Genomic DNA, 13,831 nt, shown 5'->3' with positions numbered 1-13,831 from the left:
GGCATGCTAAAGCCTTCTTGTGTATGTCAAGCCAAAGACTGAGGTTTTGTGTCATCACTAAACATTTTCACAGTCTACTACCTCAATTTACCCAGATCTGTGCAGTCAGGACTGAGTTTTTCCACAACCTATACCTCCTCACATCCAATGCTCAGTGCTCTCCACAACCATTTCTCTACTCGATAAGGGAAAGTCAAAGCCACACAGAAGTGGGAGCAGGAACCTGACAATGCAATTCTGTACAGAAATAAAAAAGACTTCCAGAGTAAGCATGCAGAAAGACTCTGGTTGACATTCAGTTTAGATCACACTTACATCCATCCTCTTCAACACCCAGTCAGTACTACTTTTAGAAGAAATCAATGGCCCAAGATCTACAATGGGGAAGGGGGTGGAATTTAAATGAACACACCAAACCTCATCCAGAAGCATTATTTTAAATCCCTACAAACCTGAGCTCCTGCAATTAAAGCTAAGTGATCTGATTATGATTGCACAGCTGGGGTCTGAAGACAAGTATGTGCACCAAGGAAGGGCCAGAAATAGAAGCTGCTGGGAGAAGGCAGAGCTATCTGGTCCATCTGAGATGAGAGAGCCTTGATGAAAGACGTTGGGAAAAAAGACACTTCAGTAGGAGGCTGGGATTCAACTCAGAATAGGGAGGAATAGGGAAAAAAAGCAATTGAGTCCCTGTCATTTATATACAAGCTTCATGTGGAAAAATGCCTGCTGCTTTTCAGAACCAGCTTGCAGCACCCCAGATTCACTCATGCTGTGAAGCCTCCTTGTTGTTTGGTAGACGTGTGTATTCTATAGGCTCAACTCCACCTGCAATTATCCAAACACCTGGCAAAGGAGGGGCAAAACCACACAGCAGTGACTCCATGAGCCTTAAGTTCACTGTCCTGCAACACATTCAGCTGCTGCCAACTCTGCCACAAGAGGACTGGAACTTGTCAGCCACTGTACCCACTTGAAGCAGTCCAAGACTCACAGCAGAGTGATATTTCCATTAATCCTTTTATCCCTTGCACCTATGCACGGTGGCTTCAGAAAAAAAATCAAGTTCTCAGCAAGATGAGTTCCTTAGGGAAGCAGCAGCTGAGAAGAAACTACAGGCCAGTCAGCCCCACCTCTGTCCCTGGAAAGATGATGGAACAGTTTGTTCTGGATGCCATCTCCAGGCAACTGGGAGAGAAGGTCATCAGAAGTAGTCAGCATGGGTTCACCAGGGGGAGGTCATGCTCAACCAACCTGATAGCCATCTATGATGTCATTACTGGCTGGGTGGATGAGAGGAGATCAGTGGATGTAGTCTACCTTGATTTCAGCAAGTAATTGACACTGACTCCCACAACTCATTATAACAAAACTGAGGAAGTGTGGAATAGATGTATGAACAATGAGGTGCACTGAGAACTGGCTGACTGGCAGAGCTCAGAGGGCTGTGATCAGTGGTGCAGAGTCCAGTTGGAGGCCTGTATTTAGCGGTGTTCCTCAGGGGTCAGAACTGGGTCTGGTCTTGTTCAACATTTTCATCAGTGATCTTGATGCGGGGATATTGTCCACCCTCAGCTGATGATACAAAGCTGAGAGGAATGGCTGACACTCTGGAAGGCTGTACTGCCATTCAACAAGATCTGGACTCAAGAGCCGGGCAGAGAGGAGCCAGGTAAGGTTTAGCAAGAGCAAGTGTAGAGTCTTGCGCCTAGGGAGGAATAAGCACATGCACCAGTACAGGTTGGGTGATAATCCACTGGAGAGGAGCTCTGAGGAAAGGGACCTGGGTGGCCTGGTGGACAACATGTTGGCCATGAGCCAGCAGTGTGCCCTGGTGGCCTAGAAGCCCAATAGCATTAAAAAGAGCATGACCAGCAGGTTGAAGGAGGTGATCCTCCCCCTCTAGCCTGCCCTGGTGAGGCCTCATCTGGAGTACTGTGTCCAGTTCTGGGCTCCCCAGTACAAAAAAGACAGGGATCTCCTGGAAAGAATCCAGTGAAGGACCACAAAAATGATAAAGGGTGTGGAGTACCTCCCTTATGAGGAAAGGCTGAGAAAAGAAGACTCAGAGGGGATCTGATCCACATCTATAAATACCTAAGGTGCAGGAGGTAAAGGGACGAGGCTAGACTCTTCTCAGCAGTGTGTGGTGATAGGATGAGGGGAAATGGCCACAGACTGAAGCATAGGAAGTTCTGGACAAATGTACATGGGAACTAGACCCACCCAGATGCCTACCTGTGCTAGGGAGCTGCTTCAGCAGGGGGGTTGGGCTCAATGATCTCTAGAGGTCCTTTCCAACCCCTACAATTCTGCGATTCTATGGAGATACCCTGACGTGCCGACGTAGTCCCATGGGCACATAGTGGACCCCAGTTGGCACCAGGTGCCTGTAAGGTGCCTGCAAAAATCCTGGACAGCATCCATGCTCCTATGCCAGAGTTGGATAGTCCCAGGATAAAGAGGCCAGCACCATGATCTAAGAGTTCAATGAAGCCTATGTGCCTGCAAGATCCAGGTCTGCATCCCTGGGGATGAGAATCCACCACCAGGAGCGGCCACCTTGCAAGCATTCATACACTAGGGACACACTGCTGGGTGCGCACAACAGCATCAAATCCTAGCAGCAAACGCTGACCAAATAATGTACTTACTTGCCTCGAGCTTCCAACAGCAAGGAAAGAAAGATGTTAAGAACATGATCAATCTTACACGGCCCGAGCAGTAAACAAACACATATTTCATCACAACATACCAACCTCAGTTTTGACACAAGATGGATAAGGTGGGGTTTTTTCAACCCCCCCCCCCCCCCCCCCCCCATCTCCAAAGTAATCTCAGAAGACAAAAGAAAAACAAAAGAAAGCAGTAACGATTGCATGTGTACACATTAATGACATATTCAGATTCAAAACGAGCCTATTTCCTTCTAAACTCCTATGACAACCAAACTGATTTCATCAGGAATCAAATGTTATTCATTTTTATCTGTTACATACATAAACTGCAACAGCACAATTGACAAACTACCTTCAAAAAAAAAAAAAAAAGATCAGCTGGGAGAGATACTTCAGAAAGAATATTTCCCAGTAACAAACAACTACAGAAAACACAAAACAAACGCTACAAATCAAAATAATGAAGTGTGAAAATCAGGGAAATCCCTTTGGTCTGTGTTAAGAAGGTTTTATTATAACAAGATATGCACTTTTAAAACTGAGAAAGGCCTGGTGTTTGTTCATAATGCCCTTAACTATTCGTGCCCTTTGGTACTGCACATCTCCTATTTAGCAAGTACTTTACCGTCACTTAGCAACTGTAACTGGTTTTCCAAAAAGGAAGCTTTTGGGGTTTTCAGTTCAAATAATCTCTGAGCACACATCAAAAGACAAATATATCCCTCTCTGCAGGTTGTATATATCTCCCTCTACCAGTAACATCCCGTATTAATGGCCACATGCATCCACAGAGTCAAATGGCTCTGCTCTACAGCCATTTTCCTATGGAAAAAGCTACTGGCATCTGTTTCTAAAATGAAGGGATGCTCTCCATCCAGCCCGTCAGCTCACACCCAAAGCTGGGTGATTCTCACCAACTTTATTTTCCTTTAATCTGTACCAGAGCCAAGAAGAGTTTATCTTGGACACAGTTGCTTTGAATTGCCATTCCAAGCCTGTGAACATCTTCCATAGTCTAGCATTTGTTCAACCCCTTGGGAAAGTGAATAGATATCCAGTAAATAAATCAGTTCCACTGGCCTCAAGCATAGAAAAGCTCCTAGGGGCACCATACCCAATGGTTAACAAGGGACCAGGCACACAGTACCCTAACTCCAGCCCTACCCCCTGCCCATTGAAGAGGCCAGTTCACAAAGCCAGACCTCAGGAGAGCTGACAGCCATGTGCCTCAGGATTTGCATAACGAGATGGCCACCTCTCAAACCCACTCCCCTTAGGATCATCCCTCCCTCCTGCCATGCCGTACATCCAAAGTCTTGCAGAGGGGGCACGGGGAGGAGGCAGCTGCACTCACATGTAGCGCAGGTGAGGGTTCTTTGCAAAGGCTCGTGGCTGGATATTTCGTAGTCCTGAGTTCCTGATTGTCCTGGAAAGAGATTGAAAGGGCAGCAATGAAGTCAGTGTAGAAGACTGCCCCAAAGCCCTGCACTGAGCACCAGAGAGTGTCCAATGCTGGGAGCCCTCCAGTCCCTAGGGAAGGACATCTCATCTGAGACACCCTCCTCAAATGCAGAGAAAATTGGGCTTCTTAGCTCGTGAAGTCATGCTGATACATGGGGACACAGGCTCAGCATGGAGCAGCTGCAGTGCTGGAAACATCAGTATGCCCCTTTGAATTTTGCTTTATCAAGATGAGAACCACATCAGTCTGTACGCAAGATGTTTAACGTGCAGTTTTTTGGGGTTCTGACAATGGGGTGGTACCCACTCTTCCCAAGCACCAAGAAAACCATGTCAGGCCCAAGGGGCTCAGTTTCTCTGTGATGCACAAGGTCAAGCTCTTCTGAAACCAGGAGGGCTGCACAGGGAGATGCCATTTCCTTATTGTGCAGCACTACCACAACAACAACCATACTAAATGAGAACCAACAGCCCAGCATTGAAGGATTGGCAGAGACAGCTGGAAATTCACATTGTGGGACTGAAATGAGTCAGAACAATGCACAAGCCCAGCACCAGAACAGCGGGGGAGAGGAGAGGTCAGGGCTGATGTGTGTTGACAGAGCTGTCAGCAGCTAGCAATCTTCCTTCTCCCAGATCCAGCAAAGACCAGAAAGCACTTCATCTCCATTTTGTGAAGTCTCATAACAAAACACTGCAGAGCCAGCAGCTTAAGTAGGCTCTGAATACCACAGCACAGAGACAGGGGGAACCATTTGCTTAGGAAGCAAGCAACTGCCCAGTGCACTTCTCTCCTCCCTGACATGCAAGACATACTCACAGCCTCTGGAGTCCCGTGTACAGCTCCATGTCTACAGCATTCAGCGTCTGCAAGTTCTTCCAGTTCTCTAGATGTCTGTAAAAGAGAAAGAAAGGTTCAGCCACAGCACATCCAGATGGCTCTGCCCATTCAGAAGACAGCACACAGCATCGTGTCCACCTTCGCTAGAGCCCAAACCTTCAACTCACAGAAGGTCTGGGGATTAGACGTACTCTGGCTTCAGCATGCATAACCCCGGATACATGGTATGCATCATGCTGCCAAAATAAGCAGTTTCTCATGCTGCTTTTTATTCCGTGCTCCCAGCGCTCTGGGGAAAAAAAAACAAAACACCACCAGCAGCATGATTTTGCCCAGGATTTTCAGTGTAGGAAATGCAACTGATCCATCGTACACCATTGGTAAAGTCACTGCTTCCTCTCCACGCACATCAGTGAAACAAGGCCACTCAAAAGGAGTAAAAGTAAATAAAACCTCTCAACACAAATATAGAGCCTAAAAGGGGGGATGGAAACACGGTCATACATTTCTCCATTCTCTCACTACGGTGGACAAACAGGGTGCTGGTCTTTGCTAGTTGGAAGTGCTGCTGGCAGCAGAGTGCCAAACTCAGTTTGGAAACCATGCCTTTATTATAAATTCCTCTGTCGCCTGGGGCACTCTAGCAGGTATGTTATGGAGAACGAAAACAGAAATAGATCTGTCACCGTGGGATCGTTACTCAGTAAATATTAGAGCTGGGGGAAGGTGACAGATCGACAGCCCCAGAGGATAGGGTCCCCTATTATCAGCAGCACAGGAGCGATGCTGGCAGCAGCATGGCCACAGGTCCCCTACAAGCTGCAGTACTGTGCAGTTGGAAGGAGGCTTGGTCTTCACCAGCCAGGTTGTCGCCCGATGCCATCACTGCTTTGTGCTCAGCCCTGGGAGAAGAAACATTTCAGTGTGATGGAGGGTCAGGGTGATGGGCGAACACTAATGACCATCACCTCTGGTTACAGAACCTCTCATGATGGAACAGAGGGTGAATAAAGAGAGATGGGGACCTTCAGCCACTCCTGGAACAGTCACAGAGGTTATAAATTCCTTCTTGAGAAAGCAAGTGCTGGAGAAGTGTTTGCACAAGCACAACAGATTCTGAACTGACTTAAACTACATCCCAAATACATCCAGATAAAGAAAAAAAAGTATAAATCCAAAATTAAACCTAAACCCTGAACATATTTCTCTGCTATCACCATCCAGACCCAAGAAAAGCAGAGACCCACGAGGAGGTGCTCAAGGCCATGTTGGATGGGGCCCCAGGCAGCCTGAGCTGATGGGGGCACCCAGCAGGGGGTTGGAGCATGATGATCATTAAGGTCCCTTCCATCCCAAGCCATTCTATTCCAATCTATGAAAGGACAGCACTAAAATCACTAAAATTTCACATCCTGGGGCATGAGGCTGCAGGACTGTATTTCTAGGGACTTGCAAAGCTACAAATGCAGCTTCTACAACCCAAAGAAGAAGCTCCTTCAAGAAAAGAAGAGGGAAGGAGATGACTTGGGTTTACCACTAGGGCATGCTGGAGCTGCAGCACTGATAAAGGGTAGAGATAGAGCAGCCCTGAGCCAGGAGCTATGGAGCAACCACAGCTGGGAAGGAGATGGCAGCCAGATTGGCTCTTGTTTTATTGATTGTGGTTGCTAAAATAAAATAGTCAAGGTTATTTTTGACCTGACACTCAAAGCCACATGCAGCATATTATAAGAGGTAGGAAGAGACCTGAGCTTGTTCCCAGCAACATTCAAAGGCTTGCTGGTGAGTGTGGGTCTTGGTGAGAGTTGCAAATCTGACAGAACTACAAACACCTTGGCCTTCTATGCACTCAAAATTAAGAAATCTCTCATTTTGCCTACAAGATTCTGTACAGTAACTATGGAGTGGAAGAAGTAAGCCATAATAACAGTATGGACCCCAGCTGGGTAGAATGGCCATTGCCCTCTCAGCAGTTCAATCCCTCCAGAATTGACACTGCACCAAGCTTTAAACAAACCTCCAGAATCCATGCTCCAGCCTCCCAAAGGCAGCCCAGGATTTCCCTGAGCCAGATAAGCTTCAGTTTGTTATTTAACATACACACAAAACACCCATATAGGGAGTGACAAGGGAAGTAGAAATAAATACACACACACTTATGTATAGAATAATCCCACGACACAGCAGCTGTTTTACATAGAGTGCAACTAAGGGTGATAGCATCATCTTGAATTAGGTGCACAGTTCAGCAAGCAACTTTGAACCCTTGTAACTACACAGACACTTCCCTTCACAAGGGGCCCCAGAAAGCTGTTTTTCTGTGATATATCTTATTATTTTCAACCTAACAGGAGTCACACCGTAGCTCCTCGAAGTGGAAAGTCAGACTTTGTTGACGGGCATCCCAAAAAATACACCCAGAAATCCATTTTCTTTTGCTCTTTATAGCTTTATGAAGAGTAGTGTCACCTTTAAGAAGCAGATTCAGGAGAACCCAGCCAGCACAAAATAAACAGAAATGCATCTTACTCCAAAAGTTCAAAGAGTCAAGCTGTGATTGCAAAACTGGCAGCAGTCACACAGGAAAGCAAACCAATCAAAGAAACTTCATTCCTAAAACTGAAGTCCCTCTTCACATCCTTCCATCTCTCAGCTAGTTCCTCCTCTTTGCATTCCATGGCTTTGCTAGTCCTTGAAAGATTACACCTTCACCATTTCTACCCAAAATGGAGCCCTTCCCTTCTCCTCTGTCTCAGATCATTAACCTGGCAGGAACACATGCACAGGGCTCACACAAAAACAGATGTGACAACTCCCAGCCCTGCCCAGTTCTCTGCAATCAAACTTTTTAGGTATGAGTTACAGCCCATGGGTTTCTCCCTCCTCCCCTCTGCAAACTCCTCTAAGCATATATTCCTGCGGCATTCCTCAGTTATTACTAAGGTAAGCCGCTCTTCTGCAAGATGCAATAGCTTCAAGAATAATATCATACTCCACAAATCCTGAACTGTGTACCATACACACATCCACCTAGATTCATTTCCAGCTTTAATATCGGGACCATATGAGATGAATCGCTAACAAAATGGCAGCGCTCGCTTTTTAGAGGGGGAAGCAAAGGGGAGAAGGGTTGTTTGTTTTAAATACTCCCTTCCTTCTCTACCTCGTGACTATTTGGCAGGTCCCGGTCAATTTCAGTCTCCTGCACTATAAAGCTGCCATTTACAGACCAAACCATACTGTTTAGGAGTAGCTGGGGCTTTACCTCCCAGATTTGTACTGAAATGCTGCACTGGAACCCTGCTCTTCTCATTTCTTACAACAACATACACCACAAGCACTTCACATTTATTTTGTCTCGCGTCAAAATTATCCTTGCTTAAGCAACTTTTTTCCTTTCCTGTTATTTACTCCTTCTTCCTTTACAAGGAAGTCAAACCCATCCAGCAATCATTTATAAATTACACAAGGTCAGATCTCTTAAAGCAGCATGTCTGTACCGAGCAGTGAAGTGCAAGGCAAATTGTCTCAAATGCCTTGAAGAGATGCTAACTGAAGACCCAGAAGCAATGCAGATAACACTGCTCAGACAGAGTCTTGCTGGTGAGGTTGTTTCACTTCTGGCTTCAGACCCAGCACACAGCTAGAGCTTTGGGTGACCTTCACAATAAGCACCACTGTAATAGAAGACTGCTCCATTTTCTTCATCAGCCTATTTAAGTACTCTTATCTTCAGTAAGAGTGACCAGAAGCACAGAGCAGTCTCCAGGAGGACACAGTTTTATAGGGGCAGTTCCCTGCTTGCACTCACAATGCCTTGGCTTTCAGCCCAAGATCATAGTAGCATCCTTAACACAACCCCAACAGCATGGTGGTGCATCCACATCTGTAATCCAGCACTGCACCAAGCACTTCTACCTACCAGGTTCATTTCCAACAGACCTGATTTCCTAGCTGACAGTAAAAACCCATATAACTCCTATACATGCACTACAGAATTCCTTAGTTTTGCTTCTCCTCTTGCCCTCATCTGTGCTAAGTCCTCTGTGCTCCCACAGCCACAGCACTGAGCCAGCAGCAAAACCCACGAGCCAGCTTCTGCCTTTTGTGCCAATGCCTTCACGAAGGTAGGAGCCAACTCCACCTCCAACCACTTTCAATGTGTTTCACCACCTTTTCTCCTTTACCCACCCCTTCACCTCCAACGCTGCGCTATTCCCAGCATAACACCATCACATTAACCTCTCACCACGAAGCAGTCTCTCTGCTTAGGAAATTAGTTACCAGATATATCCAGACAAAAGTTATCTTGACAGAAGTTATCCTTAGGAGGTCAGCCCTGCATTGTATCTCGTCCTCCACTTACAAAGCCCTCTTTGCCAGTCCCACAGCTCCCAGGCACGATGTGAAGCCAGTGGCTTTCTCCCTGCTTCACTGACAGTTCAGAGATCTTGTTGGCCATATGGTCACCCAGTGGCAGGGTTTAACTGTTGGCTGACCTCCAGACATGCCAAGAGCCAACCCCATTTGCTGGAAGCAGACCAGATGCCACCATCCCATGGGAATTCCCATCACTCTGTCAGAGATTTCTGACAACATGGACTGGGATCACCTTCTTGAGACCACGCCACAAGACTGCACAGCCCCACGTGCTCCTGTTCCAGCCCAGGGCCAACACAGCAAGGGTGATGAAAATATCCACAAACATTTAAACAACCAGGCTTGTTTTATCCCATGTGAATGAGCCAAGGGTGAAAAGCAGCAGCTTATGCCAATTTACCAAGTGATTAGCTTGAGGCTACTTAATGTCTCTGACCTTCCTTCACCCTTCTTATATGACAAGGATAATATTTATCTAATCTCTCTCAGCTTTTCAAACGCTGTGGTAAATAGCTAAAAAAAGGCACTTGATGAGTACCAAGTACTATGTAGCACGCATATGCATATGCTACCCAAATCTACATCCAGTCCAGACTGAAGAAGGATGACTCTCCATCAGGATGCCATCAGCTCCAATCTGACAGAGCAGATGGCACACCTTCCTCAGAGTCACACTGCACAAGCACTGTGTTGAGCTCCTAGGGACGTGGCCATGGAAGAAGAAAAGGTTTGGACAACACCCTCAGAAATACAGTTTGTATTGCTGGTGGCCCTGCATGGAGCCAGTAGTTGAGCTCAACGATCCCTGTGGGCCCCTTCTAATTCAGGATACACACATACTGGAAAGGCAAGCAGAGTACTGGACTCCTTTCTCTCACAGGGCAACAGGAAAATTGATTTGTCATCCAGGCACATTACACCTCGCAATGCAGATAGAAGCATTAGCTTTCAATTACCTGATATGTTTAGCATTATAAACAAACCACTTGGCACACCAGCACTAGACCATGAAAATACGAATGTGATGGTGGGAAGAACAGAAAGAAGTCATCTATTGACTACTGAGCCCTGCCTCCTCCAGGCAGTGGTGCTACAGAAGTGGATAGCAAGTCTTGGAAGCTGGGAAATCACTGTTACTAACATCACCCCACTAGGGCAAACCCTGTGCTCTGGGGCACAGCACAGCCAAGTTGGGGCTGACAGCCCCTTTTATCCACAGGGCTGGGGAAGCTGTAAAGAAATCAGCCATCTTTCACAGTATTATAAGGCACTTATCACATACATTTAATAACCAGAGGCATGAAGGACTTGATTCCCTCAATATGGAAGTTATAAAATTGAATTGGTAACTGAGCATTAAAGGCAAGTGCAGCTGAATGAAGACTTATGAGGGCAATATTTTCCCTATTTAAAGCGTGGGCTTCCCCTTCCCAAGGGCACATGGAAAAGTCACCCAGCAGCAGATAACTTTACATCATTAAGGATAATTTGAGGTCAGTGAGAGAAAGGGTGGGGATGCAAGCAAATCCAGCTTTGCAGAATTAATTATTAGCATAACCCCACAGTGTAATTGCAATTCGTCAAGGTAACGATCGTAAAACACACCACTGTGACACAGCTCCCTGAGTGTTAGCAGATCTGCTCCTCTTGTCAAGGCCACAGAGTACACAGTGCTGGGGAGGATGCTCCCAGTCACTCTCCCGTGGATCCAACTACTTTCAGCTTGGGCATCCAACCCAACAACCCAAAATGAGCTCATCCAGAAAGGCCAGGCAAGAGAAAAAGCCCTCCATTCCCACCCCAAGTTGGACTCAGAGATCCTATGGGTCCTTCTAACTCTGGATATTCTGTGAACCCAGGAGAGCTTCTGCCCAGCTCTGGCTGGTGACTTAAGGAGCAGAGAGAATCCCTCACAAGGACAATGTGTCAGCATCACCAAAGGACAGCAGGCTGCCCAGACCCAGCATGGACAGACTGCTGCAGAATATGGGAAGCAGTAAGATCCCATTATCTCACACTACATCCAAGGCTTTTCGGTGCAGGAAGAGTTACGCCCAGGCACTTGATTTCAGAAATGAAGAAATAGATGCAAGTGGGACAGTGGAGCTGAAGGAATGCTATGGGCAGCAGGGCAATTGCCTTCCAACATCCTCCTTAATTTCTCATCACTGTTACATCTCAGCTAGTGCTCAAGACCTGAGATGTCCCAGAACCCCATTGTGCCAAAGAAACCTCATTAACCCCCTGTTCACACCAATCACAAACCAGCGTGTTCAAATGCACCACAGCCATCTGGGACAAGAAGGCCATCCAGGGGGAGAGAGACCATTCCTCCAGATATCTTACAACAAGCACAGACCTTGGGATGAGAGAGCACCCTTAGCTTTATGGGGTGCAGGAGACCAAGCAGGTTCCCCTTTGGGCTGGTTCCCTGTGCACTCTCCAGGTCAAAAGGAAATGTTGCTTTTACCCATGGGATCTCACATGCAGTGAGAGCTGGCAGTGTGGAGCATTTTGTGGTCTTTAAAGATCCAACAGCATTTTATAGAAGAAGCAGCACCTTGGTCAAAATCAGCTACAGTAATGATATTCTGCCTTATTAAACCCTCCCTGCGACTTCAAACCAGAGGCAAAATTCCCTTGCACTCCCACCTCTGAACAGGTCTGTGGCTGTCCAGAAATAAAAGATACATAAATAAAGTCATGCTGACAGAGTTGTGAAGCTCTGCTACAGCTCCGTGCCTCTCCTGGAAAATATGGTGCCTATACACATCATCAAATGAAGGCATGGAGCCAGTGTGTGGGATCACCAGGTTCAACCTGACAGGAGTAACCCTCGGCACAAGCAGTGCCACCAAGTATCCTCTCCTGTCCTGAGTTCTGTGGTTGCCCCCTTCCTTCCAGACCACTGTTGTTCCCAGCTCTGCTTGATGCTGCACACCCCCATGAACCCACAGGCACGCTTTCCAAAAGTGCAAGCTCCACAGGAGTCTAAATTTGGCAGCTTTTCCATCCACATCAGCTTCATCCCAAACCCTGTTTAAATTTAGCTGCAAGTTCTGGGGCCATGCAGCGGACACTTCTCCTCCGTTTGCATCCCAAAGTGCAAAACTCAAAGCTCAGAGCTGTGAAGCACGGGCATTCAAAGATCTCTGCACTTCTGCCATGACTGCTGAATCCAGCACCCTCCATCCCACCCCATCCTTCTCCACAACCCCCCAGCCTTATTGTATCAGGGCCTTCCCACAGCCCTAGTACCAGGAAACCTGCTGACCCCGTGCAGCATGGGCAAAGCCAATCTGTCCTGGGCTCACATCCTGCTCTCATGAAGCACTCATTTTCCCAAGGAGCCTGAACTCTGCTTCCCCAGCAGTTTGGCTGCCCTGATGTTTACGAAGCAATGCCCAGCTGGGCTGGAGGGGGGCCAGGCTCCCAGCCGCTCTGGGACAGGCACAGCAGCTCCCAGACCCTTCTGGATGCTGAGCCTCCAACCCCACAGGCTGGCAGCAGACTTGCATCAGGATAACATTTGGATTCCCGCAGTGTGCAATCAGCCCAGGCAGAGAAAATAAAAGTATCCCTTTTTTGTTTTTTTCCTCTCTCCTCCGCTTGCATTTTTTGCTTATCATGGAGGTGGAAGAACAGAAACATCACTCGGGAGGAGGGGGATGCACACATTACAATAAGGTGGAAGGTCATGGAAATAGCAGGTACGTAATGGGGAGACAACTGGCTCTTAGAAGGAGACGTGAGCCAACGTGCCTGTAAACATGACACAGGCAGGAGGAGGCAGGGCAGGAACAGACACTTTAAAAGCTCTTCTCCCAGCACTCCACTTTGTTCACAGAAATGTGGAGAAAAAAAAAAAGGGCTTTGCAAACATATTACACGAGAAGGCACTGACAGCCACAGATGCTGCTAACAGGGCTGCTGTGTTTGAGCTGACCCAGCCATGGAAGCATGGAATATGGAGATCATTCCCATCTCAGATCTCCAGTTAAAGACAGAGATAGGCACAACTTCCCCAAGGGGAAGCACACAGGTTCCTGCTACCCAAACATGACCTTTCACCACTGATGCTGATGATATATTTAGTGGGATGCATTTCTTCTTGGTGCTGCTGAGGGTCACAGAGTAATTTCCTCCAGATCCTTGAACCCTGTGTAGATCCAACTCTTATTTTTGCTTGCACACAATCACTCAAATTTTGCTTCTGCTCCTCTGCAGGACCTGGAGGTCCCATCCTGATCCCTTCCCGACCTTGGAGCAAAGCAGACGAGCCCAGAGTGTCAGCAGCAAAGAGATGATCGCTCCACACAAAGAATACGGACATTGTGTGCTGCTGGCTCGCTCACAGCCTGCAGCAGCTGGGGCCTGAGAGCCTGCACTGCGTGCCAGGCTGGGGCTCACTGGGGACAGCAGCTGGTGTGGGACAGCCCTCCTGCACCACTCCTCCCTCTGTGGGTACCTC

The 13,831-nt window shown here is 47.4% G+C and overlaps 1 protein-coding gene across 3 annotated transcripts in view; it reads right to left on the bottom strand.

The window, feature by feature from the left end:
- Positions 1-13,831, bottom strand: part of NTRK3 (neurotrophic receptor tyrosine kinase 3) — a 177,859-nt gene that overhangs the window by 148,799 nt on the left and 15,229 nt on the right. For all 3 annotated transcript variants that reach the window (XM_065734000.1, XM_065733997.1, XM_065733998.1), the window contains exons 2-3: positions 4,960-5,034; positions 4,033-4,104 (exon numbers count right to left, since the gene is read on the bottom strand). In XM_065734000.1, the coding sequence (XP_065590072.1) occupies positions 4,033-4,104; positions 4,960-5,034 (147 nt within the window). The remainder of the gene's footprint in view (positions 1-4,032; positions 4,105-4,959; positions 5,035-13,831) is intronic.

This window comes from Cyrtonyx montezumae, unplaced genomic scaffold, assembly GCF_038088225.1.
Source record: "Cyrtonyx montezumae isolate F1298 unplaced genomic scaffold, pur_monq_1.0 scaffold_17, whole genome shotgun sequence".
In the NCBI taxonomy this organism is placed as follows: domain Eukaryota; kingdom Metazoa; phylum Chordata; class Aves; order Galliformes; family Odontophoridae; genus Cyrtonyx; species Cyrtonyx montezumae.
Note: the sequence above shows the minus strand (reverse complement) of the source record. Positions and strands in the feature narration are given on the sequence as shown.